Genomic DNA, 23,582 nt, shown 5'->3' on the forward strand with positions numbered 1-23,582 from the left:
GGCAAATTCTTCTTCATCAGTTCAAGGTCTGTCAGATTTGATGGGTAGAGCAGCTGTGAGTCATTTTATATATTCTCAATTTGGCTCAAGTCTGTACTTTGACTACACCACTGTAGCACATAAATATCCTTTCATTTAAACCATTCAGTTGTCGCGACGGCGGTACGTTTATGGTTAATTTCCTGCAGAATACAAACCTCTGCCCAAGTTTCAGCCATTTTCCAGCTTCTAACAGTTTTCTTACAGGATTTATCTCCATCTTTAACCAACACACAGCATGATGCAGCCATCTTTAATATTTTAATTGGAAAGAATTTAGAAATAATTTATCTCTAGCTCACAATGGAATGTGACGAGATGTGGGAAACATTTCCCCTGAGCCTCGACATTGAGCTGGAGGAAATGAAACCATTTGTTCTTTGTAGATTTTATTTGTTTTTCAAATACAGGAGAGTTAATGTACAGAAGGACAAAGAGTTTCATCAAGAACTGTACAGTATTTACACATCTTTTTTTTTCCTTTTTTATGGAAAATCAGATTGTTTTCAAAATAAGTCATAGTATGCACAGACATCAAAATGATAAAAATGAAATGACTATTTCCTCTTTAAATATTACTTATTTATACTCCTCCTTCCCACACGGGAAAGGGATAGTTCTTTTCTTTGCACCTGCATGACTGATGATTGAACTGAAGCACAACAATGTTAAGTTTCAAATAAATGTTACCATTCTTTTTTCTTTTTTTTTTTTTTCCTAATTTTTTTCAATTTTACACCCACTGTATTTGATACAATAGTTCTGTCTCGACGCCTGTTCTTCTGTATAGAGGGGAAGACGACTCGGATATGTGGGTTATGATTGTATACTGATCCTGTGGAAAATAAAAAGCTATTTAAATCGTCTGGGGCAGCAAACCAGCGCGTGTCAGAGTTTTTAAGTTAAAAACCTCCTCATATAAATAATAAAAATGCGTTCATATATTACCACACGGCCGACTGGTGCTGCCCGTCCACGTAAGCTCATGACGACCAGAGCGCCCCCCAACACTTCTCACGCTGCTATCCGCGATCGCGCTGCTCAAAAAGCACAAAGCACTCCCGCCGCCTTCCTCTCTTCTCAAAAGCCGACAGCTGATGTTAGTCTTTTCAAAAAAATAATTTATGTAAAAACTAAGCAGTAATAGTTTCTCTTTGAACTATTGTCTTTTTATGACACACAGTTAACAAGACGTCAGTGACTCTCCTCCGTCGACTTGGTTTTCCGGCTCCTCCTGGTTTCTCTCTCCATCTTTTTTTTTCTTTTTTTTTGTTTTAAACAACGATCCGGTTCCCCCTCTCCTTTCTTCCAGAAGGGTCCCACTCTCACAAAGTAAGACATTTCTTTAGTGATTGGTCAACAACAAGACAAAATAAAAACAGGCCAGCGTCCGAGGTCGGGTCAACAGGCCCTCTTGTGTTCGTCGAGGGCCTGGAAAACTTCCTGCTCGGATCTGAAGAGATTTTCAAAGAGGGTCTGGGGTCTGTACAGCGGGATTCATCTGGGCTTTTCCTCCAGATTCTCATTTCATCTATTTATTATTTCTTTTTTTCCTTTTTTTTTAAAGTTAGCTCTGTGTGTCTCCTCATTAGGCGGACTCAGGCTTTGGTGCTGAGTGTGAGCAGCTCGATGAAGGAGCTGAAGAGGGTGTCCAGCCAGCTCTGGTTGGCCATGCACTGCTGCACCACTTCCTCTTGGCCCGGATCCTCGGCCGCCTGCTCGATGGTGTTGGTCTGCAAACGCAAACACAGGCAGCTCTGAGCCAAACGCAAAGCCTTCAGCACGCCAAAAACGCAGAAATCCTAAAAAATGATTGGAGTCTGGACGCGTAACTGACCTCTTTCTTGCACTGCAGGAAGGTGTGGTACTTATAGTGATGCAGGGAGTGGTAGAGACTGTATATCCGGTACGTCTCAGACGACAGCTTAAGGTCCTGGAGGAAGAAACGAAGCAGGAGTTATTGGAAAATTAAAGAAAAATTATTTAATGGAATCTCTGAGTGTTTGAAATAAATCAGTTAATTGCATTATAAATCAAAATAAGCTCAAAAATCACAAAACAATTTTAATTATCATCTGAGCCTAATAATATTTTTGGTTGCATTTGGTTTTTATTCTCCATTTTATTTATTATTTAGTTTTTTAGATATTCCAGTTCCATAGTTTAGAAATTATTGATTGTTGGCAGGGAATATTTGGATTATCATGTCATTATCATTATATTACACAAAAATATTAGTTTATCGCATTAATTTCTAGGATAATTTATCGTCCAATAAAGCTTAGGATGGTGATGCGCAGTCCTCTGCTCCTCCAACATGTTTGAAATATGCTCCATCCTCACCATCATGCTGCCACCACCGTGTTGCACAGAGGGATGTGCAGAGTTAGTTTTCTGCCTTTTACAGCAAAAATGTTTTGCCCAAAAATAGGCAATTAAGAAAAAACATATGCCACTTTTTCAGATTTTAACCAGCAAAAATACATCAAAAATCAGGTGTTTTCCTCATTACTTAAACAATTACAAATTAAACCTCAATAAAATATACTGAAATTTTATAGTGGAAGGTAACAAAAGGTGAAAAAGATATGAGCGCAATACAATTTTTTTCTTAAAATTTACAAATAAATTGTCTAAATTAACATAAAAACACAGAAGTATAACTGATAGCTGCACTCCCACTAGAAGTTTCCAAATCTCCCAGAATTCCTCCTCAACACTTTCACACACTTTTGCCGTAACTTAATTCTGCTAGTCTGAATTATTTTGGGTGACAGAGAGAAAACGTGAAGCTGTTCTGCAAACCTGCAGCAGGTGTTACTCTCCATTTAGAGCAAATGTTAATTCTGTCAAACCAAAGTTTCAGTGTCTATTTATAAACACACACAACGCTGCAGCTATTCCTGTCGAGATGCGTCAATCACAAGAGTTTTATTTTCATTTAATTTGATGTTTTCTCTCATTTTTGACAGTAGAAAAATATTCAGAAACACCAGTTTCTACTTCACTGTAAATATTTATCAAATACTTAAAACAATTATAGGTTTCTCGGACTGATGTGCAGTAGACGTTTTGCAGGTGCATGAAAACATTTCTAGAATCTATGCTGAAGATTGGACAAAAACTCGACTTTATATCAGTATTTTATGTCTAATTTCAACATCCAATGTTTTTATATGTCTGGTGATGAAATAATCCATGTCCTGTGACACTACCTGTGGTTTAGGCAGGGTTTTCTTGACTCTGTTGAGGGTCTTTCGGTTGTAGGCGTCGCCGGTTAGCCGCACCCTGACCACTACGGTGTCCAGAGAGTCCGTCATCATTTGGGGGTAAGCATGCAGAACATCCTGACGAACAAAAACAGGGAAAAAGTTGCTTAGAAGGAGCCAAAAGTTGTAGTTTATTTCATGGTTTTGATTTTTTTAGCTACCAAGACTGAAACATTAAACAGTGGAAGGATTGATTTGATTTTTTTTTTCAAAGTTTTTATTTAGTATTTAGCTGGATTAAAAAAAAAAGTCAAAGATTGTGATTTCAGTGACTTTTAAAAAGAAAAACATCAATTTGATGCAAAGAAATTTTATTTTGAAATAAATTACTGCATCAAATAAACATTGCGATCAGATTTAAATTTACTGACAACTACAGATGTAAGGAAATTAATAATAATAAGATGCATGTAGATAATAGTCTCATGCATATAAAAGGGGTTGTAAATGTTTCCCACAGTAAAATTTATGAACTTTTCAAGCAGTTTTTGGTTTTCAAACATTTTCTGCAAAACTCTGGAGAGAAAAAAAAAAACTATCCAAATGAAGTAAGGAAAACGGTTTCAATTGAATACTATATGATGTTATTTATCACTTTTATTAATAATATAATGTGATAGTATTCTACAGCAGGAAAAGGTAAACTAAAACATAGCAAATTTTTATGCTTTGAAAAGTCTCACACACACAACCCGACTGGTCTGAAAAAGTTGAAAAATATCAAACATGTTTTGAAATACTGATTTAAAACGAGAAGTTTTAACTTCAGACAGTGAGAAAAATGTGCCTTAAATACCTGCTTTCAGATATAAGTAATATTTTCCAAATGTAGGCTTTTAATCAAACCTTAAATTCCACTTTGCTGCCAAACGCTGCAGTTTAAATATCATGCAATTTCAAGGACTTTACACAGAAATCAAGCAACATCCAATCCTTGAAAACACACAAGCATTTTCAAGGATTTAAATCAAGAAAAGGCCCAAAATAAATAAAGAAAAAGCTGAACTGATGAAAGCTGCCAGGCAGGCCGGATTACCTGGTGCTGGGAACTCATGCTGACTTTCCTCAACAGCCTCCTCTTCTGTTCGCTCAAGATGCTGTCGATCTTCCTCATCGGGGGCAGGTACAGCTCGTCTGCCGGCCAATCAGGGGGAGGAAAGTCTCCATTACTCATCATTCATGCAGCTGCCAGTCATTTTAATATCAAAGGCCAAACGTAAAGCGACTCGTTCTGGCTGCGGATCTGCATTTCCAGACTGTCACACCTTGTTTATTTAAGCTTGAGGAACTCATTAAAGGGCCGGTATGAATATGCAAACTCAACAGTCGACTAATCCTCTTCTGCTTTGAAGTAAGTTTGCTCAGCTGGCCCAGCAAGCTGACACTTGGCAGCGGTGCCGGTTATTCAACCTGACCCAACTTCCTATTTTAAAGGCAAAACAACTTAATGTATTTAAATAAATCCGCCTGAACGTTACACATGCAGGAAAGTCTCATCGGGTGAGAAACTAGAGATGCACCAATTTGGTATTAATATCTGTATTGGTCCCGATATTCAATTCCAGATCCATAATATCTATTCATTCTTAGTCTATGCTTTCTACTCAGTGATTTATTATTTATTTTATATTATATGTAGAAATCTTAACTGAACTTTCTGAACCATTAGAGGCTGAGTTTGTTTTTTAAATGAGTGTACCTATCATTTTTCTTGGTTTATTATTTATTTTGCACAGAATGAATAAAATAAAGTTGTTTTTAAATGTCTGAGGAAGGAGTGTACCTATCATTTTTCTTAGTTTATTATTTATTTTGCACAGACTGAATAAAATAAAGTTGTTTTTAAATGTTTTACAAAGTTTGTGAAGCTAATAGTGTAAGTATGTGTGCTGTACTGGTGCAGTTATCAAATAAGTTTGTAATTCAGAACATTTTATGTCTGTTTTAAAAAATAGAAGCATTTAAAGTCAAATCAGAGCCGTTTTGCTCCGATCGGCTTGATATCAGCCGATAGTTCTGAACAAACTTCCTGAAAACTGCAAAACAGCTGAAACACTGAGTGGTTAGAGATGTTGCATTTGAAACATAATCAATGAAACATTGAGCAACAATTTGATGTGCAACAATGGCAAAATGTGGTCTTTCAATTGTTCACTGTGCTCTGTGGCCTTGTAATTGTGTAAAGCATTTTGAAATGCCCTGTTGCTGAAATGTGCATCACACATAATATTAGATGTGACTGACTGATAAACCTCATATCTCTGTTGGTGTCAGAAGTGAGGAAAGCGGATGGGTGCATCAGAAAGACGGAGGCGTTCTCACCGTCTGTGTCTTCCAGAGCTTGGATCATGTCTGGGTCCAGGGCCGTGCTCACCAGCATCTCCACGTAGCTCCTGAACATCTCCCTCATGGCCCGGTTGTCCACTCCTCCCTTAACCGGCACTGAGAGGGGAAACAGCAACGGTTTACAGCTGGAAAGTGGAAAAAGCAGACTGAGCAAGACGCAGGGCGTAATAATCCAACTGATATCTCACTTTCATTCTCGCTCGCTGCCTCGTCAGAGGAGTCGGAGTCAGAAGACGAAGGTACGGATGAGGGAACGTTCAGCCACTTCTTCCTCTTCTTGGGTGGAGGTTCGGCCTTCACTTTGGTCGACTTGGACTTGGGCGGTCGCTCGGCCTTCTCCTTCTCCTTCTTCTCCAAGGTTTTCTTATCCTCCTTCACCCGACCGCGGTCCGCAGCTCCGGCGCGTTTCTCCACCTTCTCCTGCTGCTGCTGTATCCGCCGCTCCGCTTTCTCCTGCTGTGGATGTATCCGCTTCTCCGCCTTGTCCTGTTGAGGCTGCGCCCGCTTCTCCGCCTTGTCCTGTTGAGGCTGGGCCCGCTTCTCCGCCTTGTCCTGTTGAGGCTGCGCCCGCTTCTCCGCCTTTTCCTGCTGTATTTGTGCTCTCTTCTCCGCCTTTTCCTGCTGCATCTGGATCCGCTTCTCCGCCTTTTCTTGCTGCATCTGTATCCGCTTCTCCGCCTTTTCCTGCAGCATCTGTACCCGCTTCAGCCTCTCTCTTTCCTTCTCAGACTCCTTCTCTTTCTCCTTCTCCTTGGCTTTGGGCACAGCAGCTGCAGCCTCCTTCTTCACTTGATGTTCTGTGGTGGTTGCAGGTTTGGACGTTTTCTCTTTTTGTTCTTGATGGACAGGTGGAGTCACGCGCTCGTCTTTCTCTGCTGCCCTCGGTGGAGGCGGCGGCGGCGCCTGGGTGGCAGGTGGAGACGCCATTCTAGGAAGGGACTGTCGCCTGTTAGGTAAAATATAACTGGAAGCTTAACTTCTAGCACTAAATAAATGATTGCCAATTAGAAAAATAACAAATGCTGATCTCTAATAATATAGAGAACACACTGTAGGACCCACTGGTGTTTCAAGTTCAAGATACTTTATTTATCCCAAAAGGACAATTCAGTTTAGAATGAAAAACCTTTTCAGCTGAGAAGGTGCCTGTGGTGTACCACAAGGCTTTCTCCTCGGTCACACTTTTTTCCCCATAACATTTTCTGCAACTTACTCGATTTGATGATGTTACGTTATTCTACCGTGGCTAAAGTTCAGAGCTAGGTGTGCACCGAATGTTAGGGTGAAGGAAAGTTACCTGAGTCCGGGAGCAGATCGCCGCCAAGGCCTCCGGGAGCAAACCCTCACATAATCCTTTTTGTTAACGTTCTCCAGAAACTTCACATATATCCGCTGGTAGCGTCTCTTAGCATCTCCAAAGTAGCCGAGATACTAGAACAGAAATATATTGTGTAAGATGTTGTGTTTGTCTAAGCGTGTAAGAGTTAAAGCTGAAACGGGGCGGCTAGCGGCCGTTGGGAGGTGAGAACTCACGTTGCTCGTGGCGCAGAACTGCCTCTGGCCATCTTTGATCTCCGGGCTGAACTTCTGCAGCAGAGCTTTCTGGACCCTCCAGATGGGCGGCGGCTCGCGGCCCGTCTGCAGAGCCAGCTGTGCACAAACGCAGGACGCACAGCGGTTCAGTCACAGAAACAGAGACGCACATTTACAACCTACTGCACACTATGGCTGGCCGGTACAGACTAAAAACAAAAACTCAGATATTTTCATACAAGATCCGATTCAATCAATTTTTTCTCTTCTTTTCTAAAAAGGAAGTTATGAATTACAGAAAATATTCTCAAAAAGCGGCCATTATTGCAATCATCACTTCTGTAAGTTGTTTGACAGAGTATTAAAGTGCAAATGTGTCAAAAGAACCTCTTAAAATTACGTTTTAATGAGGAAAAAAATCTTCTATAGTCGTCAAGATTTGATGTGATCACGAGTCTGTGGTTCTTTCTTCTAAATAGACAATTGTCTATTTGCACAATTGTTTTAAAGTCCTGCTATTTATGATCATTTTAATGCTGAATTTAAAAAAAATGCAGAATTTGCTAATTTATAAAACTTCACCAGATGCTCAGCATCCCTCATTTCAAACGTGGATGAGAATAAAGTCATGGCATTACCAGAATAAATTCATATTGTGATAGTAGACATGCATGAGAATAAAGTCAAAATAATACAAAAATAAAGCCAAAACAATGAGAATAAAGTCTTAATATTTCCAGATTACAGTTATAGTATCACAAGAATAAATTTGTAAAATTGCAAGATAAACTCATATAAAAATGAAGTCATAACATTACGAGAATAAATTCATATTACCAGAATAAACATGTATGGAAATGAAGAAGGAATAATACACAAACAGTCATAATATTTTGAGATTACAGTCATACTATTACGAGAAAATATTTGTAATACTATGAAAAAGACGTATGAGAATGAAGTCAAAATATTTTGACTTTAGTCACACCAGTATTTGTTTTTCATTAGCGTGGCTCTAATACTCCGTCGTAGAGTTTAAAGTTCAAATAAGCAGAAGCTGTAAAACCAGCTTGTTAAATGGGCTGAAATTCATTGGTGAAAAAAATCCCAGTTTTACAAAAGTGTAATCCTGACTCATTGCCCTCATTAGACAAACACACCTTGAGAGTCCGGATGTCCTCCACCCGCACCACAAACTCGTCCCTTTCTCTGAAGATTCCCTCTCCTCCGCTCTCGCTCTCATCCTCCTCGCTTTCTCCAACAATGGCTGCATCTTCCTGCTTCTGGGCGAGGTGCAGAGACGTGATCTTAGGGGCCGGGGGCTCTTCGGGGGACGCAGGAGACTCCGGCGACGGCATGGGGGACTCCTTCTGGGCCGAGGACGGAGGAGGCAGCGCAGGAGGAGGAGGAGGAGAAGCTGGAGGTGGCGTGGTCGGCTGAGGGACAGCGGCTGGTTCAGGAGGCGGAGGCGGGGAAGGAGACGTGGGAGCGGCGGGGCTTGGAGGCAGGGAATCGGCCTGCTGCTCCTCTTGAGGAGGTTGGGGTGAGGGGAGAGAGAGGGGAGGCAGGGGCGAGTGAGAGGGAGAGGAGGATGAAGCAGGAGATGGAGGGACAGACGCTTGTTCAGGAGTTTCTGGCTCTGGAGGAATCTCAGGAAGAGGAGCTGGAAGGAACAAGGAGAAGATTACATTCATGAAGGTGTTTTCAGGTGACTGAGACTCTCGATTGGGGACCAAAGTTGCAACATTTGTTCCTTTTAAAGATGCACAATATTGGATTTTTGGTCGATATTTATGTGCCAATATACTAAAACTACTTTGGCTGATAACAATACCGATATTTTTCAAGTACTTACTGAAACTATATAGCTTTCTCTACTGTGGAATTAAAATACTGCATTATAAAATGATGCTACCAAATGCAAATGCTAAAAATGAGGCTGAAAATGTTGCAACACTTTCAACTTATGCTTAATGTCAAATTTATTCATGGCATCTGCTCTCCAAGACATCAACCAGAGCTCATTGTAAATATTCACAAAACTAAACCTGTTCACAAGCAACAAGTGAGAAGCACATCAGTCATAAGAAAATGTTAATACTCAACAGTTTCTGACTTTGTGCTTCAGGCGTCATCGTCACTGGTTTGCCATAAAAATACCTTTTAAATCGAATTATTTTGACCGAATGGCCGATATTAAATTTCACAGCTAATATCAGCCGATACCATCGTGCATCCCTACTTCCTTTCTTCTTATATCACTTAATGATCATTTTGTCACTCTCGTATGAAGTGACACCAAACCTCTGAAGAAGAGACTGAGCACAACTTCCTTCTTCACAAAATGTGACGCAGCATCAGATTTTAGAGGTTGTAGGATTCCTCTTTTGTCTTTGGTGAAAGACAATGAGACGGTTCTCCTTCGTGTTTGTTTTCGTTGCATTTACCCAGAATGCCCTGTCCTCTAGTTTGCGTCCTGCTTTTGGAGCCAGAGTTTACTTCAACCAAACAGAGACGAAGGTTTTTAAGACGGTCCAGAGTTTGATTAGCATTCACACCTCCGCAAACGAACTGGACTTTCTAGACAAACGGACTGGAGTTGGGTTAAAGCGGACTAAACGGGGCTGGTGTGAATGACCCACAACCGTCTGTGGAAGATATTCCAGCTCTCTTCTCAGGTGTCTTCACTTTGTTTAACAGTTTAGGTTTCGTGCTTTTGAAGCCTCGCTCAGGGATCCCCATTAGACGAGTGGTCAGGTTTAACTGAACCACAGACTCAGCTGTTCCTCCTGAATGGACTGAAATGATCATTTTAGTTATCAATTAAACCACAGATTATTCTGGTGGATTAAAAAATGCCATTTCATTTAAACCTTTTTATGCAATATTAGAAATACATTAAATAAATGATTTAAAATAACAAAATAAACATGTTATTGCCTACAATGCCATTCCTTTAATGCACGTTGATCATTTGTAGCATAGGATGCATCTGCAGCTTAAATTTATTTAAACTCCACCTTTTTCTGCTTGACTTGACATCAATACAGAGTATTACTGCTCTGTTGGATTAACTAGTTAATAAATGAGTAGAAAACACTACTTAGTAAGAGATTTTCTCTTTTTTTTACTGATTTTGAACAAAGCGAAGCTAAAACTGCCATTTGAGGAGTTCCTTCTGGGTAAAATATATTTACATATTTTCTTCTTTAAATCTTAAACGCATAATATATTTTTTATTATTTTTTTACTGCTCTGAGAATGTTGTTCTTTCAACAATTTGCCTTTTTGAGTCTCCATTCTCCAGTTAATTAATCGATTACTGGATTAGTCGACGATTATTCCAATAATCGATTCATCGTGATTCATCTGAATAATCGCTGCAGCGTTGCTCCCCAGCCTGGTCTAACTAGTCGTTAATTGTGGATTTTTGTTTACCAGTCTGACTAAAGATATTTTGAACCGTTTCAAGGTGTGAATGAAGAAAAAGTCGAGGCTTCACTGGAGGTGTTGAATGTGGGGGTGTTTTTTTATTCCTATACTCAACTGCCTTCAATATTATACCTATAATGCATAAAGTAATTGCATTTAATAATATTTTCAACCCTAACCCTAAACAGTAAAAGTTGCAATCCCAACAATTCTGACAAAGTGAATTTTTTGGTCTCGTCATCCAACAAACACCTGTTGCTATTCACATGTAAGGATTTACCGTTTGTGTTCTTTTATCTGTGGTCATCAGTGGGAAAATGTGATTTTATAACTTGCATAAATCACATCCAGCAGCAGGAGATGACAGAGTTATTTTGGTTTGGTCAGGGGTCATAATCTGTCATATGTCATGAAAATCAATTCCAACGAACAGGAATAAAACAAAATGGAGTTTAATAATAAAAACTGTTCAGAGATGAACATTTTATTACTAATCATCTCTATTATTTTCTAAAAATAAACCTATTAATTGGTTGCACAATATCAGTAAAATAAGTGAAACATTATTATATCACTGAATGTTGCAATAACTACATAACTTGACAACAAAAAAAACAATTAAAACAGTTGATGTCTTTCTGCTTTCATAGCAAACAACTCTATTGGAAAAATAGATTTTTATTGACTGCACTAAAACAACTTGATTATAGTTTATTAATGAGTTTACAACCTTATAACCTTCTAAACCGTTTTATTCTGCGCTAAACACAAAGTGTCCGAAACCTGAACTTAAATAAAAAGTAAAACTTATTGCAGTTAAATCACTGGACACAATAATGTTACAGTAACAAACTCTCCAAATATTGTGCTGCTTTAATGAGCAATCGATTAAAATGTTTTGCTTATGAGAACAAAATGAAAGTATGAATGGATAAAACTACGTGTCGGGAGTGAAATGTTTGAATCTGACTTTCTAGAATTCCCCACCCAACAACACTCGTTTTATTTAGTGGACACTAATAATTATACTTCTAGATGATGATATAACATTCATTCTCAGCAAACAGTATTTTGATTAAGAACAAACAAACATATACATATATATATATATAAAGGTCAAACTCACTGCAGTGGGAAGAACTAAATCTACTTTAAAGCATTAGATTATTGATAATTTATTACCGTTTCAAAGTAGCAGACTTAAAGTAGCTAAATTCAACAATGTTAGAGATACAATTAGTCTGAGTGCTTTATTTAATATATTTAGTGCATTTATTTGAGACTAATAAGACATGAAAGTAGACATTACAGAAGATTTTGTTTTTGTTCTAACATTATACTCCTTAACATTTAATACACGTTTCAAATCAAAGACAGAATGGCTGCTATCCTGCAACTTTAAGGTTTATAAAATACATTTAAATTTATTAAATTCATTAAATTTCCCTTTAGGATTAATAAAGTATCTTTGAACTTGAATTTATTCCTTCTCACCTGGATTAGCCGAACGGCTAATCTCATAAAGCACATGTTAAATGCTCAAAATTATAAAACAGAGAACTTTGGATGTATTTCATTCAGCCTTCTTCTTAATTGCTTAAAGTTTTGCTCTCTCTCGCCCTATCGCAGCCTGACTGAGTAACTGAAATTACAGGTGCTTTTTGCTTTTTCTTTGTATATGTCCTCAAAATTTCTCTTTAAACACACCACAGACAGATAATTAGGGATGCAAATTATATTAGCACCAACATCAATATCAGCTAATGTTTTTATTTTTAACATACTGTTATCAGCTAGATAACAAAAGGTTGGTCGTGTGGCATTCGTGTGGTCATGTGACATGGACAGTAACTACGCCAAAACTGTACAAAATATAAATGCATTTTGTATTTAAGATTAAAAACCCATAATTGTCTGTAAATTTGTCCTACCCAGATGTTCTCAGGTGGCATTTTTAACTTCATTTGCTTCAAATTCAGGAAAAGAATCTCCTATTAATAACCTTGTGCAATTCAATTATCAAAACAATAATCACCAGATTATTACGCTGGACTGATATCAAACCAAAAGAGCTGAGCTTTTACCATGTTGATAATAAATGTATTTTTATTTTTTTTAGCTGCAAAGACATTCTTTGCTACAAATGATTAAGTATGCACTAAAAAAAAAATGCTGCACATGCTAGTGCATTTTAGGCAATAACGTTTATTTTGTCGTTTAGAAAATTTATTTTATTTATTTGCATTTTCGTTTGTATAAAATCAGCTTGAGAGGTTAAATGAAAAATCTGCAGAAGGTGCCAATTCAATTACTCAATTAGTAAGTAATTGTTAGCTGAAGTCTTTACTCTGCAGCAGCTTCAAAGAGTGTCATGTGGTGCATTTACTGACTGGAAAAAAATTGGATTTTTGAGTGACAGGAAAAATCAGTTGATTCTAGTCACAGGTCAATTTCTCGATGCATCTCTAGAAGGAATCTGAGCAAAGGCAACCGACCAGAACCTGTTTAGATCTTTTTACAGACAGAAACTAAACAGCTAAGTTTAGAAAAAGCTCCACCTAAACCTGCCGCATAGTTTGGCAGAGAAGTAATTATAGCCGTCTTTGGTAAACAGGAAAAACAACCACCAAGAACAAAGTTTTCAAAATCACTCAGACCTTTAGACACAACCCTGGTTGAGTCAAAAAGCCAAGTCACAGTGACCCCAACGACTCGCAGGGGAGACACTGAGATCCGCCAATCATGTGGTTTCTGACCTTTCAGAGTGACTGTCCCCGCTTACGTTAAGAAACCTGAACGTCTCCGACCGAAGAAATCTGAACGTCTCCAACCAAAGAAACCTGAACGTCTCCTACCGAAGAAACCTGAACGTCTCCAACCAAAGAAACCTGAACGTCTCCAACCAAAGAAACCTGAACGTCTCCAACCAAAGAAACCTGAACGTCTCCAACCAAAGAAACCTGAACGTCTCCAACCAAAGAAACCTGAACGTCTCCAACCAAAGAAACCTGAACGTCTCCAACCAAAGAAACCTGAACGTCTCCAACCAAAGAAACCTGAACGTCTCCAACCAAAGAAACCTGAACGTCTCCAACCGAAGCAACCTGAACGTCTCCAACCGAAGCAACCTGAACGTCTCCAACCGAAGCAACCTGAACGTCTCCAACCGAAGCAACCTGAACGTCTCCGACCGAAGAAACCTGAACGTCTCCGACCGAAGAAACCTGAACGTCTCCGACCGAAGAAACCTGAACGTCTCCGACCGAAGAAACCTGAACGTCTCCGACCGAAGAAACCTGAACGTCTCCGACCGAAGAAACCTGAACGTCTCCGACCGAAGAAACCTGAACGTCTCCGACCGAAGAAACCTGAACGTCTCCGACCGAAGAAACCTGAACGTCTCCGACCGAAGAAACCTGAACGTCTCCGACCGAAGAAACCTGAACGTCTCCGACCAAAGAAACCTGAACGTCTCCGACCAAAGAAACCTGAACATCTCCAACCGAAGAAACCTGAACGTCTCCAACTAAAGAAACCTGAACGTCTCCAACCGAAGAAACCTGAACGTCTCCGACCGAAGAAACTTGAACGTCTCCGACCGAAGAAACCTGAACGTCTCCGACCGAAGAAATCTGAACGTCTCCGACCGAAGAAATCTGAACGTCTCCGACCGAAGAAACCTGAACGTCTCCGACCGAAGAAACCTGAACGTCTCCGACCAAAGAAACCTGAACGTCTCCGACCAAAGAAACCTGAACGTCTCCGACCAAAGAAACCTGAACGTCTCCGACCAAAGAAACCTGAACGTCTCCAACCAAAGAAACCTGAACGTTAAATGTCACACTTAATTACTCTTTGGCACATAACATAATGAAGCTTTTCTGATCACGTTTACATAGAAAATAAGATAATTGTGTCTCCACTGCTCAATAGTTAAGACACATCAGGTTACTTTACTGATGTAAGGCATCATGTTGGGAGTTTTTAATGTGTTTTCAGATTCAGAGTTTGATGTAAAGCAGATTATATTTATATGCAGGTCTGGAGACCACTGCACTGAAAACTTCATGGTTTTTCCACCAAATATTGATTTCTGAACTCTTCCAGAGTTAAAACATTAGCATTGTTGTTTCTAAATAAACTTTGACATACATATTATTCATATATATTATTATATATTTATCAATATGTCTAAAACCAACATTATCATTTATTGCAATAATTTCTGGGGTAATTCATCGTCCAGCAAAGTGAAATATTGTGACAGAACTAATGACCGAGAATTATTGTCGTTTTGAAACTATGCCTTTTTAATTTCGCGGTTATTGGCCCATACCTGTTTAAAAAAAAAAAAAATAATGGTGATCTGTAGGATAAAAATATTCCAGATCGTAAGATTTCTGGTGAAACTCACCATCTAGTTTCGGAGCGCCCAGCGTCTCCAGCTGGGGTTCCCTTTCCTCCGTTATATCCCGCTCTTCGTCCTCTCCTGTACTCCGTTCCTCCTCGATCTCCTCCTCTTTGTCCTCCTCCATGTCCCCGTCTTCTGGAGGGAGGATGTCCGGTTCGTCAGACTCGGGCTGGGAGTGTGCGGTTTGCACGGTGGGCTGTGGGCTCAGCGCGGGAGGCTCCATGGTGGGGGTGAGGGGAGCCTGGATAGGCTGAGCCTGGGGCTGGGGCGGCGGAGGAGGCAGAGGAGCCTGGAGGTTGGACGTCAGCTGAGGGGTGTCGTACAGAGCTGAAATGGCCGAGGAGATGCTCTTCTGCAGGTCCTGGTTCTTCCCCACCGAATCCTCCTCGTCGGAGGAGAAAGACGGCAGCGTCTCCAGGTTTCTCTTCAGCTCGTCCTCTAAACGCTTGGGGCTGGGGCAGTTGCCGAGAGCCAGTCCGCCATTCCCCTCACCGTCCCCAAACGGAGGCGGCGGCGGCGGGGGAGGCGGCGCGGGAGAAAGCGGGCGCAGACCCCCGGCCTTGCAGGGCGACGTCTCGCCGTTGTCGTGGTCCATTCCCGGTGAGATGTCCAAACCCGGAGGCCGCTTCCCCGTCTTCAGGAAGTCCAAGAACGAAGCCACAAAGCCAGCTTTAGACTCGGAGTCCTTCTCATCTCCCTGGAAGAAGCACAACAGACGTCAGCTGCAGGAGTGAACCTCACAACTATCAGACATTCAACTTCCAGCTGCTGTAATGGAGCTACTGCAGGGTCGGGCGGTACGGATCAAAAACTAAATCAGTTTTTTCTTCTTCTTTTGATTCTGACAGAAATTTTTAAAAAGTGTTTTTTATTTCAGTCGACCTTTCTGTGAGTTGTACAACAGAGTATTAGGAGAAGGCTACGAAAACTTTTATTTAATTACGAGAATAAAGTCATAATGTTAGAAGAACAACGATGCAATTTTAAGAGAAAAAAACTTCCTGAAGTGAGAATAATGAGAAGAAAAAGCTTTTAGAGTTATAATGATCTGATGTAGTTATTTCTTCAAAATAGAATAAGTCTGATTTAAAATCCTCTTACTGATAATTTAATGCTGATGTGTTAAAAGACAAAGTATTTGAATTAAGTGTCTATAAAACCAGTCCTTAAATTCACAAGCTGCTCCACATTCCTCATTTAAATTTATTGTTTTTTTTGTGTTGGAGTTCTCATAAAATTACTATTTATTCTAATATGATTTAATTCTCGTATTATTTCGACTATTTATTCCTATAATATTCCATCACAGAATTGACCATTCAGTCCAAATAAACAGAAGTTATAAAATACCCTCCATGAACAAGATGGTGAGCTGATATCACTCTGAACTACGGAAATGTAAATTTCAAATACCAAAAATGTGATTAATATTATGGATTTGTCACCCAGCCATGAACTGAATTCATTCTGTGCCGAGAACCTTTACCCTTTCATCCAGCCCCTCTTCATCAACTCCTTCACTTATCATCTGGCTCTTCTGTTTGCTCTTGTCTTGGCTCCTGGTGCTCTCGGTGCTGCAGGGAGGCCCAGGACTTAAACCGAGCGACGGAGCCGAGCCAACCGAGCCGTCTGACAAAGCCGGGTCGGTGCCAGACAGAGAGTCTGTCCTCAGCAAGGCGTCAGAGGAGGACAGGGTACCAACTGGCAACTTGATCTGCACCAACAGAGAGAAAGTCACGAATCTAAAGACGACTTAAAAGGCATCCATTTGAAATTAAATGACTTTAAAATAAGAGTGGGGATAAATTAATCACATTACACAATGTCTGGTTCCTCATAATGCCAGCAGCGCCACATCTGCTAAAGTCTGGGCCAGATGTTTACATACAGGAGAATAATTATGATGATTTGAACTGTTCTGTTTTGATAAAACAAGTTCAAGATTTTACTTACTGAAGATTTTCTCTAAACCAAACAGGCTAAAATACACAAGGGCTGAAACAATTTATCAGCTTAATCATGATTAATCGATTACTGAAATAATCTGCTAATGTAGTAATCAATAAATCACTAGGTTGGAGTTTACAGACTCAAAAAAGGCCATTCACAAAAAAAAAAAAAAAACATTCAGAGCAGTAATTAAGCCAAAACTGTACAAAATATATGCACATGTAAGATAAAAACACTTTTTTATACAAATGTGTTTCAGACAAAACTCCTGGAGTGGCAAAGTTTTAAAATCCACTAAAGGAATGCTGTTATTAAACTGTATTAAGCATTTAACTAGTTTATTTACTTCTTTTATTGTATTTGTATAAAAATGGCTTAAGTGGTCAAGTAAAAAATATGTAACATTGCCATTTTTTAAAAGTCTGATTACTCAATTAATCACAATAATTAATAGAAGAACCCATTAAAATAATCACAAGTTGCAGCCCAAGTTTACACACTTCTTGCTAAAAATTTGATAAATTTCAGGCAAACCATCAACTTTTTATTGCCATTAACAAGGTTCTGGTAAAATTCTGGGCTGGATATTTGACTATTCCTTCAATTAGAAACATTCCAGCTGATTTAAGTTACTAAATTTAAAATCTCCTTTACTTCCAGTGTCAAGTAGACCTGCCACAAATCTTAAATTTTGCTGGACGATAAATTTTCCCAGAAATTATGATAAAGATAACATTGTCGTTTTGAGACGATATAATGATAATGAAAGTTTGACCTCTCAAATATCAATAAACTTTATTTCTGTAAAGAACATTTATCACTGGAACTGAAAGATAATTTCCAATATCCAAAATAAATACATAAACAACAAATAAATAAATACTGCACACAACCAAAACCAGACATTAAATGGATGATGGCCTTTAAAACATATTAATAATCAGAATGGAAATAATCAAACTCATTGACTGACTTGGTGTTAAGTTTTCTTTACAAAATTAAAGTTAATTGATGTTTAAGAGGACAACCTTATTATGCCGTTATTATTATTATATTACTTAAAAATGGTGTCAAAACACCAATATTATCGTTTATCTCAATCATTTCTGGGACAATTTATTGTCCAGTAAAACTTGTTATTGGCCTAGCGACCAATCAGATCTGTTCTTTGTTTTGATGGAGACCCACTGACCTTGAGAGGCGGGATGGGTTCATGCTGCTGCTGGGGCTGGTGATGGAGCTGCTGCTGCTGCAGGTGGTGCGAATGCATCTGATCCTGCTCCTTCCCGCTCATCTCCATGTACATATCCTCCCTCCTTCCTCCTCTTCCTCGGCTTCCACGCCCCCTACCTCTACCCCGCCCCTCCACGCTGAACCCCCCGCCAACACCTGATCCACCCATCTCTCCCATCATGCCCCGTGGGGTGTAGGGCTCCGGCATGGGGCGGATACGCGGCCTGCCTCTGGGCCTTGGAGGGCCCTCTCTTTTTGGCCTGGTGGGCTTTCGGCCTCTCTTCTTCGGTCCGTCTGGAGGAAGGATAGAGTGTGAACCCATAGAGGAGTAGCCAGAGGCGTGGTAAAAATCGATGTCGCCCATTAAGGGGCTCAGTGATCCGCCGCCTCCTCCCTTTCTGCAACTGGACACTAAATCTGGTAAAAGGTCAGGCAGCCTGCGGCTGTTCAGCCGGATGTCGGCAGGCTGGTCAGCTTTATCTTCGTCATCCTCAAATTCATATTCTTGGGCGTAGCTTTTCTTAGGTAGTGTGTTGGGGTCCCTGCGCTCCTTTAACAGATGGAACGAACTGGATTTGAGGAGTTTCTTGGGACGAGACGAGCAGAAAATGGGCGACTGGAGGCCTCCGGACCCGGGTCCTGAGCCGGTTCCTCCAGGACCAGAGGAGAGCTTCGCTCCGGCGTTGTTTGGACCAGCTGGGTTGGAGCCCATCCCCATGGCTGGGGGCTGGGACTGTATCAGACCCAACTGTTCAGTGTTGACCGTAGAGGGAAGCTCGTGGGTTTTGAGAGAGTCTAGATCCAGAGTCATGGTGTTGCTGCTGGGTTCCTCCAGGCCGTGGCAGTACGGTTCATACGCCTGATCGCCACCATGGTGACCCATCATGTCATAACCGGGTCCACTACTGCCCGCAGATCCTCCTGCACTCTGTCCGGCTTTCATCGAGTCCATCCCTTCCTGCCCGGGGTGGCTTTCATTCATCTCCTCCGGGCCTGGACCGGCACCACCAGCACAGCTCGACTTGTAGTCCTCTGCGCAAAACATGTCTTCCATCCCTGGGAAGAAGGAGCGGTCCTCATCCTGAAGGAGGGAGTCCGGGAAGCAGATGGAGGTCAATGGAACGAAGCGGTTGCTCTGTTGGTTCTGGTCCGCTTTCTCCACCGGGCTGACCGTATCGAACTGATGCTGGTCGGAGCGCTGCTGGTCCAGCTGGCTCTGCTGCGAGGCGAGCTGACTTTGGAGCGGTTGCTGGGGGTCGGGCTGATTCTGGGGGTGGGCTGAAGCAGAGGGTGGGGGTATGTGGTGAGGGTGAGGCGGTTGCTGCTGAGGGTGAGGGAGGTGGTGTTGAGAAGTCTGTTGCTGTTGCGCGTGATGCTGCGACAGATGGTGCATGTGAGACGGCGTGGACAAGCCGATGTCAGGCTCCGTCAGGAAGGAGTGGAGCTCTGGGGCCGAATGGTGGGACTGCTGCGGCTGATGGTGGGGAGGGTGCTGCCTCTGAGGCTCCTGCTGAGGCTGCCGGTGGCGCTCACTGCCGCCGGATCCGCCACCGCTTCGCCCTGCGCTGCCCGGTCCTCCACGCCGGTCTTCTGCTACGCCAACGTCAGCGCTGGAGGTCTGGGAGAGCGAGCGCTCCAGCATGTCCAGGGAGGAGACCACGGAGCTCTGCTTGACCTGGCTCTGGTCATGCTGATGTGCGCCATGGTTATAGTGGGCGGCTGCCACTTCCAACGCCTGCGACTGCAGCTGAAGCTGGAGCTGGGTGGTTTGAGACTGGGACTGAGCCTGGTGTTTACTGGAGCCCAGTCTCCCGCCGGCTCCTTCCATCACCGCTTGCTGCTGGCTGATGGAGTGCTGCTGTTGTTGGCTATGGGAGTCCATTTTATGGTGCTGTTGGTGCTGAGAGTGAGAGTCTATTTTGTGGTGCTGTGGGTGCTGATGGGAGTCCATTTTCTGGTGCTGCTGATGCTGAGGGTGGGAGTCCATTTTCGAATGTTGATGCGGCGGGAGGGGATCCATTTTGTGGTGCTGTTGGTGTTGGCGGTGGGAGTCCATCTTGTGGTGCGGCTGATGAGGCTCCAGCTTGTTGCGGGTGGTGTGGGACAGCACCGACTGCAGCAGGTGTGGTGGCTGACGGGACTGGTCCGTGGGGGAGTCCATCAGGGACACAGTGGCTTGGGACTGCGGGTGCTGCTGCAGCTCCGGCGTTTTCCGAGGATACGGGATTTCCGCACGCTCCTGCGGCTTCTTCTGAAGCTCCATCTGGTGAGGCGGCATCTGAGAATGCGAGGACACGTGCTGACTGTGAGAGGAGTGTTGGGCAGCAAGGGAGTGTTGGGAGTAGGGGTCGCCCCGGCCGTAGTGGACAACAGAACCGAGGCCGTCGTGATGATGGAGGTGTGAGTGCACTTGCTCGGCGCTGCCTCTTCCATTGCCGTTTCTGCTGCCCCCAACAGATCGGTCGCTCCTTTGTTGCGGTTGCTGAGGCTGATGATGGTGTTGATGCTGCTGCTTCTTAAGTGACATCTCTAGCTGGTTGTCAAGCCCAGAAATGGACCCTCCAGAACCTGTATTCCCCACCCCAGCAGAAGATGTTGCACTGTGCGTACGTATAACGCTCTGGGGGTGGTACCTCTCCTCTGGGGTCTTGCCCATGTCATAACTCATCCCTTTGCCTGAATCGCTGGTCGGGGGTCCCGACTGTGGCTGCGGTTGCGTTTGCTGCGACGCCTGCTGAGGCTGTTGCTGAGCGTGGTGATGAGCAGCCTGTGGAGCGGGGCTCGCTTGGGCTTGCAGCAGATGCTGAATCAAGAACTCGTCGTCATCGTCCACTTCCTCCTGGGATCTCTGGGAGCCCACGCCCATCATAGACCCGTCCGGTTTTGCTTTGGAGGAATTGGAATGATACGGCTGGGGTTGAGAGGAAGGACCTCTGGCATCAGGGTACGCCTGGGGCGATGCGAGAAAAGTAGGAGAGAGAACAGAGGGAATGTATTTATTTGAGCCAGCGCCTCCTGGAGACTGAGTGGGACAGGTGGGCACTGGGGAGTGCAGACCCGGCCGGATTATGCCCGAGTTGCCCGATGGAGAGGGGCTGGAGTCGGGAATATGATAGGAACCTCCCCCGCTGCCTCCTCCACCTCTCTCGCTGGTCATACTGTTTCCCGTTGCTCCTCCGGATCCGGAGTTCCCGCTCCCTGCGCCGCTGCTGCTTCCTCCTCCAGACGCTCCACTACCTGAGGAACCACTTGACCTTAGAAGGGCAGGTGAGTGACCTGGAGCTCCATAACCAAGTGATGGGCTGCCCGCTCCACCTAAAGAGGAGGGCAGTGATCCATAAGCAGAATCAGCGCCGTATAGATCAGTGGAATACGAATGGCTCCGCCCACCTAAACTTCCGTAACCTTTTCCAGCCGTACCAGAGCTCAGGTCTTGGGCTTGTGGTGAATTAAAGCCTCCATAGGACTGTCCCAGGTGGGATGTAGGGGGCTGATTGGGAGAATAAGACTGAGTCTGTTGTTGAGGTGGAGTCTGACCAGTAAGAGCAGAGGTGGGGGTCTTTACAGGGGGCACTGGGGAGCCGTAACCAGACAAGCAGGACTTGGGGAGAGACTGGGGAGCTGAAGTGGAGGTGGAGGGAGGCTGCTGCTGAGGAGTAGGGGGAGGCGGAGCAGGTTGAGGGGGCGGCTGCTGTCGAGACGGAGCAGCGCTGGAGCTAGACGTGGGAATCGAGTTTGAAGGATGAGCTCCTGACGTTGCAGAAGAAGAGGACGAGGAGGAGGAGGTTGAGGAAGCTGAGGGGGGGGTATGAGGAGTCCTTGATGACGACGCAGAACTGCCTGAAGAATAACCACTACTGGAACTACTTTTTGTACCCTTTCCAGCAGAGGAAGAAGAAGAAGAGGAAGATGAGGAGTAGGGAGGCTGAATGATGGGTCGATACTGTTCAGTGCGAGGGGCAGGCTTGTGGTCAGAGGAGGGGCTCTGGTCACCCAGCGGGCTGCAGGGAAGGCCAGCGTGCCTGTGGTGGGTGGCGATCTGCTGGTAGCCCGCTCCTCCACAGCTGAGATAGTGCTGGAGAGAGTGAGCAGCCGAGGAGGAGAGCTGCGACTGAGCAGGCGTGGGCCGCTGGTAGTGCTTGATGACGCTGTCCTGTCGGGGCATTGCCCTTTCCTGAGCCGAGTTTGACTGCGACTGGGATTGAGGTTGGGGCTGGGCTGAGGAGAACACGGACGGGTTGTACAGCTGGGAGGACTGGTCTTGAAGCTGAGATGATAGCAGATTGAACTGGTGCGACTGCAGGTGCCTGGCAGAAGACGCCTGGGCCGATGAAGCGCCCGTGGGGTCCTGGCTGCCCCTGTAGGCGGCGGCGGCAGCGGCACCTTGTGACGATAGGAGTCTATCAAAACCCAGGCTGGACTGGGACGGCGCTTTGATGTGTATAAGAGGGTCGTGGGGGGAGAGCAGACCGTTGGAGGTGGGGCTAAATGTGGGCGTTTCCTGGAGGGAAAGGGAGGCTGCGGGGAAAGAGCGACTGGAGAAGGATGCTGGATGTTGATAGGCTGATAGAGCTGAAGAGGAAGGGAAGGATCCAGAGCCAGGGAGGGCTCCAGAGATGAACAGTTCAGGAGGAGCAGGCGTGTGCATCGCTGTCAGAAAAGGAAAACATTGGAAAATTAATCAAATCATCTAAATAAATTTAAATAGAGGCTTTATGTACAGTTAAATCCTTAAAGGTGACCTATTATGGTTACTTAGATTGGGATGGGTCTAAAGGCTATATAAAACATGTTCATTTTTTGCATGAACTCATTCTTAGATAATGACATTTTTGTTCTGCCTTTCAGAATGAGCTGTTATAGGGCCTCCTGTCACTTTAAATAAAAAATAAACTGCTGTTGGCCACGCCCCCAACTCAACATTTACAGTTGCATGTGAAAATGGCTGCAAACTGATGCACAATGATGCAACAGTCCATCTTTGAAAAGCATAAGTGGAGCCACCTGTACAAACAACAATGTAGCAAATGGTTTATGAATGGTAAGTCAGCAACAACACATTTATCTTATCCAGCAGTCATTGTACAGCTCATACTGTGGTAAAACCAGCTGACCAAAAGTGCTGGAGCTCTGCTTGGGTTGCTAGGTGACAGCATATCGCCTGTTGAACATAATTTAACATTTGGGAGGTTTTTGGAAAGGCAAATTTTCCTGACACCAAAAAAAACATTAATTTATTGTCAAAAAATAGCTTGGTGGCTTTTTTAAGCGCTTGGGCTGTTACATTAGAGACACAAATGTAAGTAGTAAAAACGTGCAAAATGTGGATTTTGCATAATGGATCCCTTTCAAATCTTTTAACAGAATGC

At 43.1% G+C, this 23,582-nt stretch overlaps 1 protein-coding gene across 2 annotated transcripts in view; it reads right to left on the minus strand.

Annotated features, from left to right (window-relative positions):
• Positions 1-411: 411 nt before the first annotated feature.
• The window catches only part of prr12a (proline rich 12a), a 28,522-nt gene continuing 5,351 nt past the window's right edge, over positions 412-23,582 (minus strand). The window contains exons 4-15 of one of the 2 annotated variants that reach the window (XM_088000955.1): positions 18,173-22,863; positions 16,517-16,744; positions 15,034-15,727; positions 8,348-8,850; positions 7,188-7,304; positions 6,952-7,085; positions 5,843-6,582; positions 5,631-5,750; positions 4,345-4,442; positions 3,255-3,386; positions 1,877-1,972; positions 412-1,772 (exon numbers count right to left, since the gene is read on the minus strand). In XM_088000955.1, coding sequence (XP_087857081.1) covers positions 1,638-1,772; positions 1,877-1,972; positions 3,255-3,386; positions 4,345-4,442; positions 5,631-5,750; positions 5,843-6,582; positions 6,952-7,085; positions 7,188-7,304; positions 8,348-8,850; positions 15,034-15,727; positions 16,517-16,744; positions 18,173-22,863 — 7,688 coding nt within the window. In that variant the 3' untranslated portion in view covers positions 412-1,637. Of the gene's footprint in view, positions 1,773-1,876; positions 1,973-3,254; positions 3,387-4,344; positions 4,443-5,630; positions 5,751-5,842; positions 6,601-6,951; positions 7,086-7,187; positions 7,305-8,347; positions 8,851-15,033; positions 15,728-16,516; positions 16,745-18,172; positions 22,864-23,582 lie in introns of both variants that reach the window. The other variant, XM_014971207.2, reaches the window with a different exon arrangement.

Source organism: Poecilia mexicana, unplaced genomic scaffold, assembly GCF_051168715.1.
Source record: "Poecilia mexicana isolate PSO_F unplaced genomic scaffold, ASM5116871v1 scaffold_19, whole genome shotgun sequence".
Classification (NCBI taxonomy): Eukaryota; Metazoa; Chordata; class Actinopteri; order Cyprinodontiformes; family Poeciliidae; genus Poecilia; species Poecilia mexicana.